Here is a 23954-nt window from a genome sequence, read left to right on the forward strand (position 1 = left end):
ATAGGAGGCTCTATCCATCCTAACTGTTCTCCCACCTCAAAGCCCAGTCATAGCCCACATGTCCATGAGGTTCTTTGCTCATCCTGAAGGGCATTTCCTGTTAGCTCCTTTCTCAAACCCATTGCTCTGATTTCTAGCATTGCACTGTTAATTTGTTATGTATTCATTTTAATCACTCAACATATGGACAATCATATTGGGGCAAACTAAGAACACCAGCAGACATGCAGGGGTCTTATCTGGATTTCTCTAAAATGTTATTTGAAACAAAAAATGTGAACAAGGCTAAGACAGGAGGATGCTGAGTTCAAAGTCAGCCTGGGCTATGTAAGGAGACTATCTCAAACAAGCAAAACCTGTCAAAACTCAGAAGCAGGAGTTCTGGCCAGGTAGCCCATGGCTGCTCTTACACTGCCATTTCCTCGGTCAGAAAAGAGGTCACCTGTGAATGACATTCACTCTAAGCTTTTAAGGTTCATGGCTTCAATACTGAATTATGAATGTGGTGGATAATAGGAAATTAAGGTGTCACCATCTACTTATTTGCTATTTATATTTTAATATAATTTAAGAAGAATAAGCAACATATTTTCTCAAATCAAACCTATATAACATTTTTCTTGGAAAATTTCAATCATGACTATAATTTTTTTTCTCTAATTTAGACCTTCTTAAAATTGTGACCCAAGCTCTTCCTCATCTAGGCTCGATGGACTGTAATATGGACCCTACAGAGCAATCCAAGTACAACAGAAATGCAAAAGAAAGCAGTACCTTTTCCAAATAAGTTGACACACTGGTCATTAAGGGCTTGGCATCGTCCGTTGTAGCAATAGGCGGATCCCAACCTGCACAAATGGCCATTCAGCGCATAGGTGTCGGGGACACACTGGTTAGAGGATCCACTGCAATATTCTGTGAAATCACACTCTGGGTCAACAGCCTTCCTACAGGGAGTGCCTGCTGCTGACAGCTGAGGACAGGAAAGAGATCAGGGGCTGTGAATGACTCTAGAATTATTTGCCAAAGAAATTTCAGCTAAACATGTCTGGGTGTGGCTAACTGAGGGACTGAAACCTCCCAGATTAAGAATTCTAGAATGAAAACTAAACAAAACAAAACAAACAAACAAACAAAAAAACCAGGTAAAGTATATACTGGGAAGCCCAGAGAAGGGTAACTGGCTTCAGGAGATGCACGAATCCCTACTGACTGCAGGCTGGCAGCCGTCTACAGCCTTGTGGTTCATAGTGTTGCATTCTGACTTGAGCAGCATGTGGATTGAGAAGCATAGACCAATTGGTTCTACATCTGATGGTCGCAAGTCCCGGAAGCCAGTTTCAGCTTTGAGTCTTACCAGCTTATTTGGAAATAAGGAAGGAAATCACATTCTCATTTCATGGACATGTGCTGAGAATCATGCATGGTTAACACGTCTCACCACCAGTGTTTATTATTCTGAGAACAAAAGGGCCCCTGCACAGTTCAGATACATTTTTGTGGCTGGTTAAATAAATTGCTCATCTGTTGCCATCCATAGCAAAATTTATAGTATCCAAATGTTAAGCTATCAAATGTATTGAAAATACAGATACATACACACATACTATAATCATCTGTAACTGAACTAATATTTAATAATGAAAAGATAATAAAGTAGTGTCTTTAAAGAAATTAAAGAGAAAAATCTCGTTAGAATTTTATACCCTGGAAATATATGTCAAAATTGAATGACAGGGCCAGCAAGATGGTTCTGTGGACAGAAATGTCTGCTGCCCCACATGATGACAGGGGCCATTACCTGGAAACCGCATGGTGGAGGGAGAGAACCGGCTCTTACAATTAGTCATCTCACTTCCCCATGTGCTGGGGTGCACACATGACAATTCATACACACAAAAATGATAATAAAAAAAACTAATGAGAAATAAAGCCTGTCCTTGGCAAATAGCAGCTAAAAGAATCCATTCTTAGTAGATCCAGATTGTAAGAAATAGTAAAGGAAGGCTTTCAGGTATGAGAAATGTGACGTGAGGGCTAGAATGTGGCTCAGGGATGGAGTGCTTGCTAGCATGTACACAGAAGCAGGGGTGTGGCTCAATGGTAGAGCAGTTGCCTAGCATGCACACAGGGCAGGGGTGTGGCTCAATGGTAGAGTACTTGCCTAGCATGCACACAGGGCAGGGGTGTGGGTCAGCGCATGCCTAGCATGCAGAGACCTAAGTTTAATCCTTCATAGACTAAGGAAACAAAGCATCAACTACAGAAAGCAGAATTAAAATGCAAGAACTATGATAATCAGCAGGTATTTGGCAAGGGAAATAAAGAGAGTTGAAATGATCTTCTTTCTCCTTGCACGTGGTGACTACAGGAGTGTTCCCATGGAGCATCTGCTCACTATGTGAAAGTGGTTTATTATGAGATTATTAGGCAGTTAATCAAAGATTATTAAATTCTGGGCAACTAGTAAATGATAGTTAAGAAGTCTAAATAGTAAAGGTAAAAGAAAGGTGTAGGTTATATGTTTGACTTTGTGTTTGATTTGCAAAGCAACTGTAAGTATCGTATGTGGGAACTCAGAGTAGAACATTCTCTTAGGAAAATCATTCTTCCACTTTCTAAAAAGTTTCAAGTCCACTTGCTATAGGACTCAGCAGGTCCCACTACAAATAACTAGCTAAAAGTGAGTAGCTGCTTATAAATACTGTTTATGAATATACCACAAATGGCATGACCCTGGACCAGGGACTGTGTGTGGACTGTGGGCAGACTATGAGCAGATTGTGTGCTGACTGTGAGTGGACTGTGGGTGGACTGTATGTGGACTGTGGGCAGACTGTGTGTGGACTGTGAGTGGACTGTGTGTGGACTGTGTGTAAACTGAGTGCAGACTGTGTGTGGACTGTAGGGGGACTGTGTGTGAACTGGGTGCAGACTGTGTGTGTGGACTGTGAGTGGACTGTGGGTGGACTGTGTGTAGACTGGGAGTGTGTGTGTGTGTGAACTGGGTGCAGACTGTGTGTGTGGACTGTGAGTGGATTATATGTGAACTGGGTATTGACTGAGTGTGTGTGGACTGTGAGCAGACTGTGCGTGGACTGTGTGTGGACTGTGTGTGAACTGCGGAGGGACTGTGTGTGAACTGTGTATGAACTGTGTGTGGACTTGGTGTGGACTATGGGCAGACTGTATGTGGACAATGGGCAGATTGTGTGTGGACTGTGGGCAGACTGTGTGTGGACTGCGGGCAGACTGTGTGTGGACTGCGGGCAGATTGTGTGTGGACTGTGGGCAGATTGTGTGTGGACTGTGGGCAGATTGTGTGTGGACTGTGTGTGAACTCTGGGGGGACTGTGTGTGAACTGGGTATGGACTTGGTGTGGACTATGGGCAGACTTGTGTGGACTGTGTGTGAACTGTGTGTGGACTGAGTGTGGACTGTGTGTGGACTGTGTGTGGACTGAGTGTGGACTGTGTATGGACTGACTACAAAGAAGCAAGGGGCCTTTGGAAGCTGTGGAACTATCCACCCTTGAGGAAGATGATGTTTAGGATAGTGATTGTTCTAACACTCAGAAACTCTCATTAACTGAGTTTTACCATATTAAATTAGATATTAGTAGAAAATTGGAGCTAGATGATGGTGCAAGCCTGTAATCCCAGAACTCGAGAGGATGAGGCAGGAGGATTTCAAGATTAAAGTCAGCCTGGCCTATAGAGTAAGAGTCTAAAATCCTAAGACCTGAGGATGTACAAGGCCCCAGGTTCAGACTTCAGCACCACAGGAAGTTGAGAACAGCTGGGAGAAAGGAACATACATAATTTTTATGTACTGGTGATTTGTAAGAATGGAAATCCTGAAGTATTTTCCGTTATGGGGCTTGCTTTCTCACCCAGCCACATTGTGTCAGTGTTGTATTGCTGCTGCAGTTTATGTCACGATTTATCGTGCTTTTGTATAATAATAACAAATGTGTGCAACCAGGGCTGGTGAGATGGCTCAGTGGTTAAAGGTGTCTGAGGCCAAGCCTGAAACCTGAGGTCGATCCAGAATCTGCATAGTAGAGGGAGAGAAACTATGACAAGTTATCCTCTGCCCTTCACACAGCCATCATGGCATGCGTGTGTGTGTGTGTGTGTGTGTGTGTGTGTGTGTGTGTGTGTGTGTGTGTGTGCATGAGTGTGTGGACTGTGTGGGCAGACACACACTGCAATAAAAATTAATTAAAATGTGCCTATTCCAATGACAGAAACAATTCTGGCTGCTCTCAGTGTGCCTTTTACTTACCAGCATGGGAGTGCTTTGTGCAGTGTGTGTGTTGTCTGCTATTCATGTTATAATTTTCATCAGTCATCACTAATTTGACTTTATGGGTCATCTGACTATTGGCATGTCCCAGGATGTAGTGTATATCTTTTACTTAGAAGATGATCAACTTTATGGTTTCCATACCGCAGACCAGGAAGCACCAGTCTGGGCTGTCTTTTTTTTAAGGTCATGGTACCTTATCATGGCATCACCCCTACCTTCTTTGTGTCCTTCCATGTTGCTCTGGTTGATCTAGTCTTACGTCACTGCAGTTCAACTTCCCTTGGATAAGTAGCAGCACTTACCTCACAGCTTGATGTACAACACGCTCCAGATCCACATTTGGCGGAGGCTTTCAGTCTGCATGTTTCATAGTGGCAACACTCTTTAAATAGGCATTCCTGCAGTTTCAGAAGAAAGAGGATTCCAGTTAGGGTAGATGCCCCAGCTCTCCTCCCCGTCCCCCCTTTACCCTTCGTTTCTGAGACAGGCTATCATATAGCCAAGATTGCTCTACTGTACAGCGGAGGGTGCCAGTGACTCCCTCACTTTCTGGCTCTGACCTCTCGAGGGCTAGGATTTTAGGAAAGCACCACCACTCACAACTTAATAACGCTTGCTTTTTTATCTCAACTTTAATTCGCATGCTGTGCTCCTAATTATGTTCAATGAAGCTTCACTATCCTCAGCTTTTATTATTTCTAGAATTACCAAAAGTATATGTAACTGTAAGAACTAAGAAAACAGCATTTAACTTAGTTGTTCATCTATAACATGAAAATTTGGGCAATTGACTCAGAATTTACTAATATAAAACGAATTTTTTTTTGTGGGGGGAGAAGTGTGACTTTCCAGGAGAAACACAAACTTCCTTCAATTCTCTCATTAATGATTTGTTTTCTACACATTTCTATTGAGAATAAAGTTGTTGAGAATGAAGTTGAACTTTAGGAAGGGTAGCCGAGACACATTAAGTATTTATTCATGGACCTTTTCCCCCTAATACTGTTAGTAGTGCCCTGTCTGTTTATGACATAAAACACCTACATTTGTTCACAAAGTAACAGAATATAGAGTCTGTATACTAAGGCGGTGTTTGGAGGCTTCTGATGCCATAGTTGTTTGCGTTGACTTCATACACAAGATTTCTATGATATTGTTATTTTTCACATAGTTCAAATGACCCCCATATTTCTTATCTCTCCATCTAATGACATATCGGTCTCTCTTAATTTCTGCCCTGATAATTTCAGGTCTTTCTGTTTGGCCTTTACTATGTGGAAGGCTCTTACTGCACACAAGATTGGGGACCAGTATGGGGGAGTCTGTCAGCCTCAGAGCGAGGCCATCTCAGGAGGTCACAAGACATTGAAAATATCAGTTGTCGATTATGTCTATAGACTTGGTTGGCCACTGGGGGCGCCAGTAGACACAGCTGGTATGATGGGCAGTAAGGCGCTGAAGGAGCGAGCGTCTCGACCTGCTTCTGCTCACTTAACAGATGACTTGGCTCAGACCTTTGAGTCTCATGGCTCACATCCGGGGGACAGCCATGCCGCAATCTTTACTGCAGACTGCTGGGGAGAATCTTCTAGAGCCATTGGGAGTTGGCCAGATTCAGTTCCTCATGGCTGTGCAGTTGGAATTCTGCTTTTTTTGTTAGCTATCAAGTATTTTCTCCTGGAAATTACTTGGATTCTTTCTTATAATTGCCTTGTAACTCCCTGACAATGTCATATTGTGTCCTCATCATTCTTCATGTCCTTTTGAGTCCCCTTCTGACACATCTCTGACTTCTGCTGGATAACTGTTCTCTGATTTTAAGGACTCCCGTGCTTAGGTTGAGCCTACCCAGATAACGTAGGATGGTGTCTTTTCCACAGGTTCGGAATATTATTTATTTTTATTTCTGCAATGCATCTTTCTTTAAATAATATACATAGCCACAAAGTTCAGGACTTGGAGACATATATGAAGGTCCATCTTTCCTTTTACCAAAACACTGGTCCGAAGCATGGATCCCAAAGCAGGAAAGGGGTCTATGCAGCAGGTCAATGGCCATTTGCTCTTCCTACAAGTTAAGTTCTGGTGCAAAGAGCCTAGGAGGTAATCCAGACTCAGAAGTCTCTGTGGGACCAAGGTTGGCTACATGGTCTCCATTGTGACTCTTTAATTCTTCTATCCATAAAAGCACCTACAGACAATACACTCACATATGGGTATATGCATTCCCCAATAAAAATCCACTGGAAAAAATTTAGGTGGCAGCTGCAGTTAGCCCTACTGTCCACACTCTGTAGAAGACGGGTATTGAATAGTTTACAGAGAATTTTCTTATGAGGAACAAGGCTCTAAGTCTTTTGTTTTGTTTAGTTTTGAGATTGTGTTTTACTGCATTTCCTCACTTCCTTTCTTCCCTCCAAAGCCTCCCATATGCCACTCTTCCCTCTCCTTCAGATTCACGGCCCCTTTTTTCATCAATTGTTATTGCATGCATATATGTACTCATATATACACACATATTACCTGTCATATATTACATACATATACATACATTTTACATATTACATACATATATGAGTATAACCAGTTGAGTCGATATATCATTACTTTTGTGTATGTTTTCAGGGCTGAATGTTTGGCTCTGGACAACAGATTGGTATGTTTTGTCCTTGGGAGGGCCACCTCTCTCCATCCCATCTTTCCTCAGTTTCCTACATTTCTTTGTGTAGAGCTGAGGCCTCATGGGCTTTCCCCCATTAAATCTGGCATGTTCCTCAGTGTCAGACTTGTTCAGCTCATGTTTGGTCAGTCCTGTTGGTGAAGCTTTCCAGGTGTGGCTTCTGATGTTACTAGGAGACACAATCTCACACAAAACTTCCGGATGCTTTGGCTCTGACAGTGTTTCTTTTCCTCTTCTGTAGTGTTCCCTGAGCCTTAGGTGTAAGAGCATTTTACAGATGTGTACATTGGTACTGGGCTCCACAACCCTCCATATTGACTGGTTGTGGTTTTCTGTAATGGTCTCTGTCTGTTGCAGAGATAAGTTTCCTTGATGAAACTTATCTCTGGTGGTGAAGACTACACTCGTTGGTGGGTTTAGGACAAATGTTTATAGGTTGTTGTTTGGGATTACACTGCTTTAGTAAATTAGTGGTTGTAGATTCTCCTCTAATAACCATGGTTTCCCTAGCACCATGAGTTGGCTGGGTTTCCAGCACCATGCATGGTCTCCCTCTTGTTGAGTGGATCTGAAGTTCAATTAGGGTGCCATCGGTTACCACCAAGGTATGTGTGCCATGACTGCACCCATAGGGTTGTTGTGCCCTGTTGGTCATTGCTTTGCTTCATAGGCATCATAGCTGGGTAGGGCTGTTGGTTGTCTCCCTGCTTTGAAAGCTGGCATAGAACCTTATGGTACCATGAAAGCTAGTCTTCAGGGAGGGGGTATTTAGGCCAGTTCCAGCTCAGGGGCCTCTGGGTCCTGTTTCTGAAGTGTATGATGTCTTCATCAATAGGGACAATCTTCATCGTCATGGAGGTAACCAAAGGCAATAGCAATAGGCTGTATGTTTTGAGAGTCTCTTAGATAGCCCCGGCCAACAGCTCAAGAGGGCTTTTCAGGTCTGCTATTGGGGTTTTTGTTAGGTGGTCTTTGGCTTCTGGAGAGAGCTCTGTCAGCCGAAATGAGGAAAGTTTATTAAAACTATATACGCATATTTGTACATTGAATTACATGTACTATAGGTTGAGATGTTTTGTTGTTGTTATTGTTGTTGCTTTTGGGGGGAAATAATTAGGGGTATGATTCCTTGTGGCCTTTTCAGCCATTCACCATGTTATTTTACTTCCTTCCCTCCTCCTCCTAGGTACCTTCGTCCTGGATCTAAGTCTTTTATCTACAAGCTGATCACCATGACCCTGAGGGCTGACCAATAGTTTCCAGTGCCACCAAGCCCACTCTGGTGAGGTCTGTAAATACCGCTCCAGCTCAGGAGCCACCACAGCAGCAAACTTTTGGTACAAGGAGTAAAAATATTCTTCAGCAGCAAACATGGGGGACATGCTAATGGAGCGGTGACAGCGTCTTCTGTACATCTCAATCAGCACAAAGCCTGATAACAGGTGATTGCAAGCCCAGTACTCCAGGCAGAGGGCCATGAGACCAATGAGGGGCTATACGCTAAAACCCCACATTAAAATAAAAGTCTGTACTTCTAGACACTCACATAGTATCCAAAGAGTGCATTGTTTCCTTCTTTTGTTGAAAGTAACAAGCATTTTCTTTTGTCAGGGAGATGGCACCACATTTAGTAGCAGAAAAATGCAAGAAGACCACAGTGTTGCATACCAGAGAAGTCAAACAGGTTTAGAAAATCCATGTAATTAGAAACCATCCAGGAATACACATACAGATTCATAGACATGGGTTTCTTTTTTGGTTTTTTGTTTTGTTTTGTTTTTAGAGTAGAAGATGATTGAATTTTTAGGGGTGTAATGGTATATAAAAATGGAGGTCAGCTTTATTAATGGGGATATAAGATGCAATTCCTGGCAGGGAAATCATGAAGATACTTTATATTACTTAAAGGGAGGAGAGTTGTTAAATATCATAGATCATCACATTTATAATAGACTAAATATGGGGGCTCCACTGGAGGAATGCAGTGTGCACAGGAAGCTTGGCTGATGGGATTATAATAAAGGACACCACTGAGTTTGGAAATATATATATTGGTTTTTCCAGACAGGATTTCTCTGTATAAACCCTGGCTGACCTGGACTCACTCTGTAGACCAGGCTGGCCTCCAACCCACTGAGATCCACCTGCCTCTGCCTCCTGAGTGCTGGAATTAAAGGCGAGCGCCGCCACCACCACTCAGCTACAAATAATTTTTAAAGACACCCAAAAGCTTGTGGTTGTAGAGATATTTGTCAATGATACAAGACAACATATTATGATATTTAGAGACTTTGGCAATCATGAGGACCCAGAGAAAAAAACTGGATCAAATTTAGTACACATTTCAGTAGACAACAGAGGTTGAGGCTGGAGGAGTTTGAAATTGAGATAGTGGCCAATAAAAAGGACTTCATACATTCATTCTACACATTCAAACTATACATCAGACTTGCAGGTGGAACAAGAGCGATGCAGCCAGGCCTGAAGCCCACCCTTGTCTTCTCAACTCAAGAGATGCCTCCCATCTTTGTTGTCCTGACACTTGGAAGACTGAGGTAGAAGGGTCGACAGTTCAAGGTCATCCTGAGCTACACAAAACCCTCTCTTACAAAAGAAAATCACAGTAAAGAGACATGGGAAAGCAATTCACTTATGTTCATGCTCATGTATCGTTTATATGGTAGAGATGTCGTAACATACACCCAACATATACTATGACAGCATGCTTTGTGCTCTTGGATGAGAACAACTGTGGTCAAACATGAATGTCTAAAACTCACTGTGTCATTACCACAGTCACATTCTTCGTCAGCTTCCACAATTCCGTCACCACACACGGGCTGATTTTGTTGTAATACTTGTTCATTTGAAAGGTCACTAAGACATTTTGCAACCAATTCTGAAGCATAATGCTTGTAGTCATGCATGCTGCAGTTGCTAAAAGTCTTCATCCCACTGGAACTCCTGAAGCAAAATAATATTCTCTGATAAATAAACCCAGCTACTAAAACACATCTAGACAATGCTCCATGGGTAAATTATATGATCCACAAGATGGAGCAAGTAAAAATACATACTTCAGCAGAGGTTAAATGTTGTGGAATAAGATATGTCACTGTGATTGGTTTAATAAAAAGCTGAGCAGCCAATGCCTAGGCAGGATTTCCAGGCACAGAGGATGCTGAGAAGAAGGGCAGAGAAGCCAGCCAGACACAGAACAAGTCAGACACACAAAATGAGACAGAGGTAAAAGCCACATGGTAGAACATAGATTAATAAAAAATATGAGTTATTAAAGTTATAAGAGCTAGTTAGAAACAAGCCTAAGCTATCATACTTAATAAGAAGTCTCCATGTGGTTATTTGGGAGCTGGCTGGTGGGACAGAAAAAGTCCGACTACAGTTCAATCAAACATAATTAAACTTGAGTTTTATATTGCTCCATTTTAATATAATCCACAGCACCACATTTCTTACAAATGGCTATGACTGCACTGTACAATGAAGTTGAACCCTGTGATCATGATCAGTCCTAAAATAAGCCAGGAGTTCTGTTTATGCAGCAGAGATTCCATTCTCTACAGTTTACGCTGTCTTATATTCAGTGCCATCTTTCTTTTTGTTCTGTCCATTTGTAGACAGCGCACAGTGCCTCACACCTGTAAACCTCTCCGGTGACCACACATTCCAGCTCCCAGGGCTCAATACATTGTTTCCATATCCCATGTCTTCTTTATCATTTCACATAGAACTCATCAAATTCCTTTAAAACTATTTTTAAAAATTTATTTAGATTAAATTTTCATTGGCCAGAAAATTATAATGTTATAAGTCATCTAATTTGATAACTAACATACTCTTGGGTTTCTTCTAGATTTGCTCACTCTAATTTTGTTTTTTACATTTCTATTTATTATCCTAATTGTAGAGTGTTTCTGTTGAGTTTTCTAGATAAGGAATTAATGACACTTCCTCCTTCAAGTCTTCCCTCCTTTTTCTTTACACCAAAGTAGTAACCGAAGCAGCCAGTCCTAGATTGCATTATTAAGGGTGTCATTAGGCAATAAAGTAGCAACAGTGTCATGTGCTTAGCTAACATCTCACAGTTTCCCTCAATATTAAATTGTATCTATCTAATTTCCTCCAATGAAAACACCTTAATAATAACATACAGCACTTTTCCAGACTCATATATCACATGGAAAATACTTTATATGCTATCTTATCAAGCATAATACAACTTAAAAAATACTTCAATGTTCATTAAATCATGAAATTAATATTGGAATAACATGTAAAATTAATTATGACTTGGGACTGGAGAGATGGCTAAGCAGTTATAAGCAGAGGACCTGGGTTCGATTCCTAGTATCCACATTGTAGTTCACAACTGTAATGTCTGTTCTAGGGGATCTTAGTTTTGACGCTCTCTTCTGTCCTTAGTGGACACCAAGCAGGTACATGGCATAAAGACACACATACAAGTAAAACACACATAAATAAAATAAATAAGTCTAATAGAGAATTTAAAAATAAAAATCATCATAAAAATTCTTACAGTGCTTCCTGTTGCATTATGCATGGAGCTCTGGGACAGGAACAATTATTGACATCATCGTATGATAATCCTATGTGAAGGCCAATCATTTGAGTGATAACCACTGAGAATCCCTCCAAACCTATGTCTTCTGGATACTAAAATAGAAAAGATTGGAGAGAAAAATATTACATCAGAATAAAAGAAAGGCAAATGATAAATGTCTTTGCAGTCATAAAATGTTATACTCTAATTCTTTTTATATTCAGCATACTTTGTAATAATTTACTTTGATATGCATATCTATGCTAATTGGCCATTTTAATTTAGCTGCATGTTTTTATTTCTACATTCATTAAAATAAAGTGATTTTAAAAAGCCCTATAAAACTACACATATTGTAGACATGTGTGTAACTAAAAACAGGAAAATTCTATCAGAATGAAAAACAATAGTGAGTACGTATGCTACCCTAATGTCTGTGGTATCTAAGTTTAGAATCCCCAGTGATGACATTTGAAGGTTAAAGCCAGAACATGGCATCAGTAATGACACCCAATTTGGGAACATCAAATTTTGAGATACAATATAGAATTCAGAATCTTAATGCCCAGTAACACAGGAGCCATGGTATTCTTCTTTTATAAATGTCTAACTGATAAAAAATTGTTGGCTAAAGTCATGAAGATGAAGAGATTCCTCAAAATAAAACAACTTTCAAGTTAAACTGTTCAAAATAACTTCAGTCACAAAGCCATCGCTGTAAGTTCTGCAGATTTAAAAAGTGCCAAAACACATCCTACTCCAAGGTCTAGCTTATTATCAACCATGGAGACTGAAATACTAATAAAAAAACTTTCAACTAAAATAACCCAAGGGCCAGATGGATTTACAGTGAAAGTCTAGCTGACTTTCAAAGAAATTATTCAAAAGAGTAGACATAGAAGGAACACTCCAAAACTCACTCTAATGAAGCCAGTACCACACCAATACCCAGACTAGGAAAAGACACAAGCAAAGAAAACTATTCTGAAACCTCCAATGAATACAGAATACTCAACAACATACTTGCAAACAGAATACAGACATACATCAAAAAGATTATCCACTATGATCAAGTTGGCTTTATCTCCAAAATGCAGGGATAGTTTGATATATGCAAGACAACAAATGCAATTAATCACATGATAGATTTGAAGACAAAAATCACATGATTATCTCAATAGATGCAAAAAAGGCCTTTGACAATATCCAACACTGCTTCATGATAAAAACCCTAGAGAATAGAATATAAGACTAGAGGGAGCATACTTCAACATGATAGAAGCTATATATGAGCAAGCCACAACTCTCCTAAATGGAGAAAAATTGGAAACAATCTTACTAAAGTCAGGAATGAGACAAGGCAGTCCTCTGTCACCTCTCCTTTTCAGCATGTTGCTTAAAACGCTAGCTGGAGTAATAAGGCAAGAGAAGGAAATTAATGGAATATGAATAGGAAAAGAAGAAATCAAACTACTCCTATCTGCAAGTTATATCATTACAATATACATTACATTGCACATTATAATAATATATGTTATATTATTCATAAGAAACTAAAAATTCTACCAAGAAACTTTTAGAAATGATGAATAAATTCAGCAGTGTGGCAAGATACAGAACTACCTTGAGAAATTAATTGTCTATACAGCACCCACACTATACAGAGAAAGAGGTCATAAATGCAATCACATTCACAATATCCCAAAGGAAAAAACATATTTAGGACTAGGCCTAAACAAGGAAGTGAAGGACTTCTACAATGAAAACTTCAAACCACTGAATAAAGAGATAAAGACATCAGAAAATGGAAAGGCCTACCATTGCTGATGGGTTGACAGAATATGGTAAAAATGACCATTTTACCCAAAGCCATTTACAGAATCAATGCAATCCCAATATAAATCCCCATCTCATTTTCACAGAAATAGAAAAATCAACCCTAAAATTCATAGGGAGCCACAAAAGACCCCAGTTAACCCCAAACAATCCTGAATAAAACTAGCAATGAAGAGGCACTACCATTTCAGATCTCAAGACTTATTACAGAGCCATAGTAACAAAAACAACAGGGTCTGGCTTCTGAAATGATTGTTTCTGTCTCTTGCACAGTATGCATGCAACATGACCTAATGATTCAGAAGCTAAGTCTATCTACAATCTGCTGCTTTAATGAAAAATATGCATCATGCAATGAGCTAAAATGGAATTTCAGTTAAAGATGCTCAACTTTCACTTTTTTATTTTACATTGTAAATTATTGCATCATCAGGCTGCTATGTCTTCCTCTGATCAGGGTTTCCAATGAATCACTCTTAAGTATATATTTAAAATGTTCTTTATCTACGTAAATCTATGTGACTGTCTAAAATGTCTGTACTGGTCCTTTGAAAGAATAAATAAGTGAATGTTTTGCCTTTTTAAAAAACAAATTTGGAAAACCAAACAAATGAACATAAAGAGAATCAGAGTAGGGAGAAATAATTTATAGAACAGAAAAGATAAACTTCATAAAAAATTGGGTTTGGTTTAAAAAAAATTGAGTGGACAGAGTCCTAGTTAAATGAGCTAACAAAACAAATTTAAGGCTCAAATAAAATCAATAAGGAGAGAGAAATACTAAAAAGGATGTCACACAAAGGGTTGTTAGAGACTATTTTGAGGAATTACATGTTTGCATAGTTGGCAATTTAGAAGAAATGGGCAAATTTGAGAAAGATTCTGCTTACAAAGATAGAATTAGGAAGGAGTAGAAATCCCAGACAAATACATAGCAAATAAAACAACTGCATCAATAGTGAAGAAACTTACAAAAAAGATCCCAGAGCCAAAGTCCTTCACAACTAAACTCCTCAAAAGTCTAAGAAAACAGCAACCCAAGCAGATAGAGAGAAAAAATTTTGGAACACAAGCTACAACGCTCAGTCACTCCACTTCCAATCTCAGATAAAGACAACCATAGAGACACAGACTATGAATTAACACAAACCCTCAGGAAGTGTACTGATTTTAGTGTAGATCCCACCTGTAGCTGGAGTTTTCTCCAGTCCCGCCCAGACCCACAGCCGCTCAGACCCAAATAAACACACAGATGCTATATTAATTAAAACTGTTTGGCCTGATGGCTCAGGCTTCTCGCTAGCTAGATCTTACACTTAAATTAACCCATAATTCTTATTTATGTTTAGCCACGTGCCTTGGTACCTTTCCCCAGTTCTGCCTTCACATCTTGCTTCCTCCGTGTCTGGCTGGAGACTCCTGACTCAGTCCTTCCTGTTCCCAGAATTCTCCTCTTTGTCCCGCCTATACTTCCTGCCTGGCTACTGGCCAATCAGCACTTTACTTATTAACCAATCAGAGCAACACATTTACAGCATATAGAGTGATACCCACAGTACCCACCTATTTTATTATTCCTATTTTTGAGCACTCAGTATCCATCTCTATTTGTTCCTCTGGTAAATGTCAGTCTAGAGGAGCAAGATCTTTTCTTTGTCCCCTTCCACAGAATCACTTCTTACTTTGATTATTCTTTCTGAGCATAAGACCTGGGCTGTTGCGGGGTTGGCAAACAAATCGGGCCAAATCCAGCTGCTTCCTGCTTTCATGTAGTTACAACTAAGAATGGTTTTTTTTTTTTTTTTTGGTTTTTCGAGACAGTTTTCTGTTAGCTTTGCGCCTTTCTGGAGCTCACTTGGTAGCCAGGCTGCCTCGAACTCACAGAGATCCGCCTGGCTCTGCCTTCCGAGTGCTGGGATTAAAGGCGTGCGCCACCAACGCCCGGCAAGAATGGTTTTTATATCTCAAAATACTTTTAAAAATTTCAAGAGAAAAAATATTTTGTTGTACATGAAAACTATATGTCATTCAAATATGACTATCCATGAATAAAGTTTTATTGGCTCCCAGGTGACTCTTGCGATGCAGTGGTAAAACTGGGTTCTTATAGTTTGTTAATCTCTGAACTAGAACCTTCCTCATACCCATAAGGCATACGATACAGGTAAGATCATTACAGGACCTTTAATCAAGAGGAGCAAAAAGGCTGATTATGAATGTTACTTTTGTCAACTTGCCACAATCTAGAATCATCTGGAAAGTGTGTCTCAACGAGATATTGTCCATATTGGGTTGGCCTGTGGACATGACTGTGGTGAATTGTCTAACTTAACTGATGTGAGAGAACACAGCCCACTGTGGGCAGCACCATTCCCCAAGCAGGAGGGTCTCACCCTGTATAGAAGTGGAGAGACTGAGCTGAGAACAAGTAAGCAAGCAAGCATGTATACACTCACTTCTTTCTGTTCTTAACTATGGCATGCTTGCCTTAAGGTCCTGCTGCCATGACTCGCTTGATATGATGGACTGCAATCTGGGATTGTGAGCCAACCAAATCCCTTTCTCCCTGAAGCTGCATTTTGTCAGAGTATTTAATCACAGCAATGAAAATGAAAGTAAAGCGTTCACCTACCAGACACATGAGAATGACCTGCTTTTGTTGACAAAAACATCACAGAGGGACTTGGGGCTTCATTTATCTTTGTTCCTGCAATATCTACAACTGCCTTACATGATAACATTTCAGTCCATCGCAATTAAAGTCCTGGAGTAACAGATTGAGTGAAGTCTTGCACTAACTTGCATTAAAACTCTGCATGAACAATGTGGGCGAGCCATGATACTCAGATACATATAAGACAAAGCATACAAGACAAACCTATAAGACAAAAACAATTTTCTACCATGAGATAGGAAAAGAACTGGTTTATCAGACTACAAAATCATTGATGAAGCAACAGAAGATGCTTAGAAACTCTGGGGTTAGGAAACCAAAGTATACTCCAACTAGACGCTACCACCACCGGCACAAGAAATGGGTTATCTCTTTTTGAGTTGTTGACCAGCAGATTACTATAGACACCACTCCATGCAACAATAACAGTGCAGGCCATTACCAATGTTATTGGTCACTCTCCAGACCTTGACTGTAAGCTGCTATTGCTGAAGACATCACATACTTCAGTCATACAGCATGGAAAAATCCAGCTAGTACTCAACTGGGAACGTCATTCCTAACGGACAGCTTTCATAATGGTAGAAGGTGATATGCACACGACTGGAGGAGAAAAGTAATCATCACTTTCACACAGTTATGAACACCGAGAGATAGGCTAATGGCCAGGCTGCAAGATCTGCCCACTGGTGCAACAGTGGTATGAGTATTTTGACAGTAACCAACCACCTTTTCGTTGCATTGAAGGCCACTCTCCAAGATGGAACTTATAACTGTCACTGTGAATAAGATCAAGAATCTGTGGCTAGACAGCTCATGGTCCTCAGCAGAAAATCTATTAGTATTCTGCTAAATGGACACAGCACTCACATGACTCCTAATGACTTGTTGTTATACTTATAGGTCAATGCATCTCTCAGCCCTCATCAGAGATGCTTCATCTTGCAGTGAATGGCAATCAACACAGAGATCCACAAATGGTTAATGTGCAGAGAATGAGAGACCCAGGAGTGCTCAGTCCTAAATGGGGCATCTATACCATACTCCTCCACCTAACGTTCGGGGATCTATATGGAAGAGGGGACAGAAAGATATAGAGCCAGGAGAGGTGGATGGCTTCGAGGACATTGTTTTCCAGACGTAATGAGGCAGAGGGATGCACATATGAACTAATAGAAACTGTGACAGTATGCACAAGCCCTGTACAAGTTCAAGCCAGACAAAATGCCAGCAAGGAGGGGGGTAGGTGACCACAAAAGTCCCTAGATGAAGAGCTATTGACATTTGACTGCTGGGAGATGGAAAGTCATTTTTAATGGTGTGAAACCTGGTATACCACATTACAGGGCAAGCGCCATACTCGGAGTAGTGTGCCAGCACAAACTGAACTGGATGGGTTTAAAAGAGGAAAGAAAAAGGAAGAGATGTTGAAGAGGTTAATATGGTAAAAAAAATTGTATAAAAATGTCAAAAAGTTAATAAAAACATTATTTTTTAAAAAATGGAAAAGTAAGTTACTTCTCAGTCCAGGGACATCCACATGAGTGATGATCTACTCTCCAGACTCATCGAAAAGTGCTCTCAGGGAGAAAGGAGATCTACAAATGGAGAAACAAGAGTCTAAACAGACCTGACTCTGCACCAAGCAAAGCCTGGGAGCGTGGTTCCACTGCCTTCCTCCTGACCTTCCAGTCACCTTCACGGACACACAAGCTGGGGGTAAAAAAGCCCAGGACACACAGTTCCCATTCGACAGCTTGGGGCAGGAGCTGAGAAGACTCCAGATCTAAGAGCGTGGGGTGGGGGGGACTGAGGCCAAATGAAGGGCTAGAAACACAGCAAAATAAACTGGAATACCGAAATCAGAGAAAAGACGAAGCCAAAGGATTTTAAGTGTGTGCATATCATTACTAAAGACTATCTCCTGTTAGGAATCATAATGCAAATATCTGATATGCAGGATATCTGATATACGACCTCTGTGAAAGGGTCATTCGATCTAGGAGGGGTCGCCACCCACAGGTTGAGAACTTCTGCTATAAAGGCTGAAGCAAGCAACAAACATGTGTGGGAGAAAAGCATGGCTTTACGTTCCCGGGAACACTAGAGACTGGTAAATCCCAAGGTACATATATATGTGTACGTGTGTGTGTACATATATAATATATATACATATACACATATGTACAATATATTTTACATATTTTTATCATATATATGTATTTCAAACAGTACAATTAACCAAAAATTTAAAAGAATCAAATCCCTTCTTGATCACCCAGCTCCCGTGATGGCTGGCTTCTTTTGTTTCCTCCGTCAGTTGTCCAGACATGAGTCAGTGGAATGTGAAACAGAAACGCGCATGTTCCAGAGGAGACAAAGCGAGCGCTGTCACATCTCAGCTGTGCAGCATGTCCCACGTGCAGGAAAAGAAAACACACTCCAGACCGTCTCCAGGGTAGAGACAGAGGCTTTTTTTAAACGTGGAGGAAGGTTAGACACGTTTTATTAAGGGATTTGGACAAACCAATGGGATGCAACTATGAAATCCAGAAGTGCCGCTCATTATGAAATCCAAGCAATTTAATATCAGTCCATTATCTGGCTCAGAAGAGAATGAAATGCAGTTTGTGGAAATAGCGTGAAGTGCTATTTATGAAAGGGAACACACAACTTGATGGCTTCTGCTACTTCCTGAAGTTGGTTGGACACATGGGGGCGTCTTTACTTTTGAGCTAATGCTTGTATTCCTTAAAAATCTAAGGCAACTTTAGTAAATGCCACAGCTAATTAGTGACAGAATTTACTAGTCTCTGTATTATGCTAATTATGCTTGAAATTTGTAATGCAATGGGACATTTTCAGATTCGAACAATTTTGTCCTAACAGAGTAATAATGAAAAACAAATTGTTAGAAACCATTTAACTCCTGCATAAACACTTACATAGTATATGGTTGTTGAAAAGTAATAATGTAAAGAAGAATGAAAGCTACATACCATGGCAACACCCGCAGCATAGCTTTTATTGCATATGTCACCCGATGATGCTGCTCCAATATATTTTGGATGTTCCCTGTAACTACACCATAATGGTATACTTTGTATTCATGTAATTATATAGCATAACATATAAGCATATATTTACCTCCTCATGAAGTTAAAAAGATCACTTGAGAAACATATAAACTTCCAATCTGAATATCTAATAAAGTATGCAAAATGTCCAAATTATTGTAATTATTCATTTGAGATCAACTTTTTTCTTCCCCTAGCTCTCAGATTTGATATTATTCTATTATCTGAAATGCTACAAAGTTTCCCTTATGTGCAGTAACTCCTTAGGCCACTAAAAGTTGAAAAATAAGGAAAAGAACTTTTAACTTGTAGAAGAGGCAATGTTACATATTTTAAACATAAGCGTCTATTTAATACAAAAATATCACAAAGCAACCTACACAAATCTATCCTCTTGAAAAAGTAGACATGAAATACATTAATCTGTATGGGTAAAATTAAATAAACCATTTTTATATTATTTATTATACTAGACTGACATATTCTTCAGCAAAGCTGATATCATATAAATTAATGAGATTCAGGATTTGTTAACATTCTACTCAATACAAAAATATGCCAATATAAAATTGGCCATCATTATTTTTATTTTTAAACTATCATCTTCATAGTATACATATATGTGTGTATATATGCATACTTCATAGTATATGTATGTATATGCTATGTAATATGTATGTACACACACAAACATATATACATATATATATAATCTTCAAAGTGTCCTACAGAAAACTGAAGAATATAATGAATGCAAAAATTGACCTTTGTGGAATTACTAATTTGTTAATCATGCAGAACACTGTCTACTTACATGAGTAAGTGTGTTATCTCATGGGACTGTAGGGTAAGATAGTCTCGTTTCCAGTCCAAAAATCTTTGTAAAATATCATTAGCATCTCCGTCGGTAGAAATTTGGTCTTTATCTGACCACAGTTCCAAAGAGGCTAACACAACAGCCAAATCCAGCTGAGTAAACATCTATGAATAGGATTTACAGTGTCTGTTTCAAAAATATCAACTCTTATATAAAAAAAAAAACACAGAAAGAAGTTCACTAGAGTATTGGGAACATTGAGCTAATAAAATATATTCAAGTCATTAATTTTCCACACTTTTAAAATGTAAGTCATAGTCAATGTCTTTTTCATGAAATTAGAAATCTGAAAAACTAAAAACTTACTGTGTTGACAAGCCCAATAATCTGGAAAATTTTCTGTGTTACACCCAAAGTGTCAGATCCCATGTAATCATACTGAAATACAAATTTAACTGTTTTAGGATTTATTAAAATAATAATATGATAGCACATTTTTCAACAGCTGAATTATTTTGGTACTATAAGACAAGCATAATTTTATCAAGTATTTCTACATGCTAATATTTTTATTAAAGTTTTATTTTGCCAATTACAACTAAATTTTTATACTAATTATATTATAATATAATCATATGTAACTTATATAAAATATAATGATTTATAATAAAACACTAAAATGATACTATATAATTATATAATAATAATTTTAAAAATAATAATTCTTATTAAAAACAATGACTCAAGAACACACTGGCATTTAGAATGGACTCAGTATAAACTTCTAAGACTCCCAAGCAGAAAAGGTATGAAGTGAGAGGCACTAACACATCTCTGTGGATTCCACCCCATGATAACCAGACCTCATAGCTGGAAATTGCCTATGAAAACAGGGATCCGGCCGGGCGGTGGTGGCGCACGCCTTTAATCCCAGCACTCGGGAGGCAGAGCCAGGCGGATCTCTGTGAGTTCGAGGCCAGCCTGGGCTATCAAGTGAGTTCCAGGAAAAGGCGCAAAGCTACACAGAGAAACCCTGTCTCGTAAAACCAAAAAAAAAAAAAAGAAAAAAAAAAAGAAAAGAAAACAGGGATCCAAGGACCCCTCAATGCATGCTCCACAAATGAGGAAGAGCAAATACACGAAGAAACAGAAGAAACAACTGAAATTGGAAATCAGTCTACAGCAGAAGAGATAAACATTATCATGATGTGGAGTGAAAATCCTGTCAAATGAATACGTTAATACAATCTGCTAATTAAAGTGGACCACCTCCAGAGGTATGTGGACTCTGACTCCGGAGCTGATAAATTACCTCTGTTCCTGGGCATCACTAGCTGAATACGCTCAGCAACTCAGTCCAAACACTTTTGGGGGCCAGAACTGTAGCCACAGTCTTCTCGCCAGCCTGGGGCTAGAAGCCCCAGGCCAAATTCTCAACTTTCAATTGAAAAAAGAATAGGGACTTGTGTGCTTAGGCTCTTTGAGCATGAGTACAAGGTATGAGTCATTCAACACATTTTTCTGGTCAACATTTCTGAAATCCTTCTTCACTATACTCTTCAAAAGATGTGAATTATGGTGGACTCTTCTAGTTGTTCTCTGGATCTGTACTCTTTTTTTTTTAAAAAAAACATGTTTGTTGGAGGTTATTTGATCACACCGTGTGAGATGTCTCTGTTTTACCTCACCTGTCTAAGGCACCTTCTGATTGGTTTAATAAAAAGCTGGATGGCCAGTAGCCAGGGAGGAGAGAATAGGCAGGACTTCTGGGTAGAGATGGGAACTCTGGGAAGAATCTGAGAGGCAAGGGATTCACCAGTGAGATGCAGAGGAAGTCAGACATAAGGTACTGAGGAACGGTAATGAGCCACATGCCATATAAATGGGTTAATTGAAGTTTTAAGAGCTAGTTGGGAACAAACCTAAGCTAAGGTCAAGCTTTCATACTTAAAGAAGTCTCCATGTCATTATTTGGGAGCTGGCAGTCTAAAGAAAGACTGGCTATACATATTTTTATTATTTCTTTGAGAGTTTAATATTGTACATTTTAATCATATTTGCCCCCTACTTCTCCCCCTAACTCTTCCCAAATCCACCCTATTCCCAACCCCTCAACTCTGTGTCTTCTCTTCCTTCATTTCTTTATCTTTCTTTAGTTTTCTTTCCTTTTTTATTTTATTTTTATAACCAATTTGTAGCGTCTAATTTGTACTTCCCTGGGTGTGGGCCATCCACTAGGGCATGAGCAACCTAACAGGGGCCACATCTTGAAAAAAAAAATAATTGGCTCTTTCTCTCCTAGAAGCCATCAACTGTCTATAGCTCCTCACTTAGGATGAGGGCTCATAAGCCCCTTCTCAGTCCATACTAGAGTGTTGACTGGCTTGATCAGGTCTCATGCAGGAAATCATGAGAGCAGGGGTGCTGTCCTGTCCAGAAATCATTGTTTTGTTACAGGTTTCTCTGAGCTCTGCCTCTTATGATATTTTCACTCTCTATCCTGTGACAGTCTGAGTCATGTGTGTGTGTGTGTGTGTGTGTGTGTGTGTGTGTGTGTGTGTGTGTGTGATATGATAGCCTGTTTATGGCTGAGCGTTGCACTGACCCTTGACTGCATTTTGATCAATTGTGAGTTTCTGCGTTAAATACTATCCACTCTATGAGGAAACTTCTCTGATGAGATTTGAGAGCGGCAGTGATCTATGGATACAGAGGTGTGAATTTAGAATGCAATTCGAAACACAGTCCGCTTAGCAGAATAGCAACAGTGAGTTCGTCCCTGGGGCCTGTGAATGCCCCAAACATGGGTTCTTAGCCAGACTTGCAGTACTAGGGATGTGTTTTCTCCTGTGGAGCAGGCCTTAAATTCAACTTTAAAAACAGTGGTTGGTTCTTCTCTGACGTGTATAGCACTATTGCACCCCCAGGCATGCTTTGCCACACTGGTCATTATGTAGTGGAGAGAGAACACAGTTAAGGAAAACTAGTGATGACCTTTTCCCCAGCCCCTTCCACTACTATGAAAAGCCATCAGGAAGAAGCCTTCTGGTCAATACGAACTCTATTGCTCTACGTCGTATGCCCAATATGTGTGCTGTCTTCAGTAATAAGGTCTCGCATCGACTTCTGGTGGGCAACCAACAATTGCAATCGCCTATATTATTGTGGGGTCTCCAGGACACCTCTGACCAAGAATGCAAAAGTATGTATTCCATACTTAGTACTAGGAAATTTATTTAACAACCTATGGATTCTAAGAGGAGCATCGTATCTTGTGTAGGGTAATTCCAATTAAAGCCCTTTATATGAATATGTAAATATGAAACAGGTAAAACAGCAGTTTCCATATGGGATTTTAGTTATCTCTTCCATCATACTGTCCTCTGCCCCACATACCCATCTCTCTGACCACTTTAAATTCCCTCCACATTACTGAATCTTAACTGATTCCATTTCTCATGCTGCACAAATTCTTCAGCATCTCCCAACTATACCTGGGGGTGAAACGCAAGCTCTTGCCTTAGGCTGAGATTCAGCTACCTCGTTTGATCCTCCCACAGACCCACAATCCTGGAGTGATGGCTTTATCCATTTCAGTTGCATCAACCCACCCTATCACTCAACAAACAGAACAGCATATTTGAGAGACTCCTGATTTGGGCTCCTACAACTGTGTGCATCTGCTAAGACCTTCACTTAAAAACCTTTGCTATGAACATTGAACAATTACTACACCTTCCAGGATTGTACTGTTTCATACTGTTCGTGTTAACATACACTACGTCACAGTGTAATTATCTTACTATTTAGCTGTCTTTTCACAATTCAATTTAATAAAGCAGATGATATTGAATGAATAACAAAACTAAAACACCTGTGAGCTCAAAGGAAACAAATCATTTCTGTTTCTAAGTTTTTCATTAAGAAGAAAGAAGGGAAAAGGAAGAAATTGAAGGGGGTACAAGAAATGAGGAGG

At 39.7% G+C, this 23954-nt stretch overlaps 1 protein-coding gene across 1 annotated transcript in view; it reads right to left on the reverse strand.

The window, feature by feature from the left end:
- The window catches only part of Adam18 (ADAM metallopeptidase domain 18), an 85675-nt gene that overhangs the window by 39296 nt on the left and 22425 nt on the right, over positions 1-23954 (reverse strand). Inside the window, exons 8-14 of the mRNA XM_037211646.1 lie at positions 20345-20416; positions 19976-20142; positions 19084-19165; positions 11551-11687; positions 9773-9956; positions 4615-4710; positions 775-973 (exon numbers count right to left, since the gene is read on the reverse strand). Coding sequence (XP_037067541.1) covers positions 775-973; positions 4615-4710; positions 9773-9956; positions 11551-11687; positions 19084-19165; positions 19976-20142; positions 20345-20416 — 937 coding nt within the window. The remainder of the gene's footprint in view (positions 1-774; positions 974-4614; positions 4711-9772; positions 9957-11550; positions 11688-19083; positions 19166-19975; positions 20143-20344; positions 20417-23954) is intronic.

Source organism: Peromyscus leucopus, chromosome 17, assembly GCF_004664715.2.
Source record: "Peromyscus leucopus breed LL Stock chromosome 17, UCI_PerLeu_2.1, whole genome shotgun sequence".
Lineage (NCBI taxonomy): Eukaryota > Metazoa > Chordata > Mammalia > Rodentia > Cricetidae > Peromyscus > Peromyscus leucopus.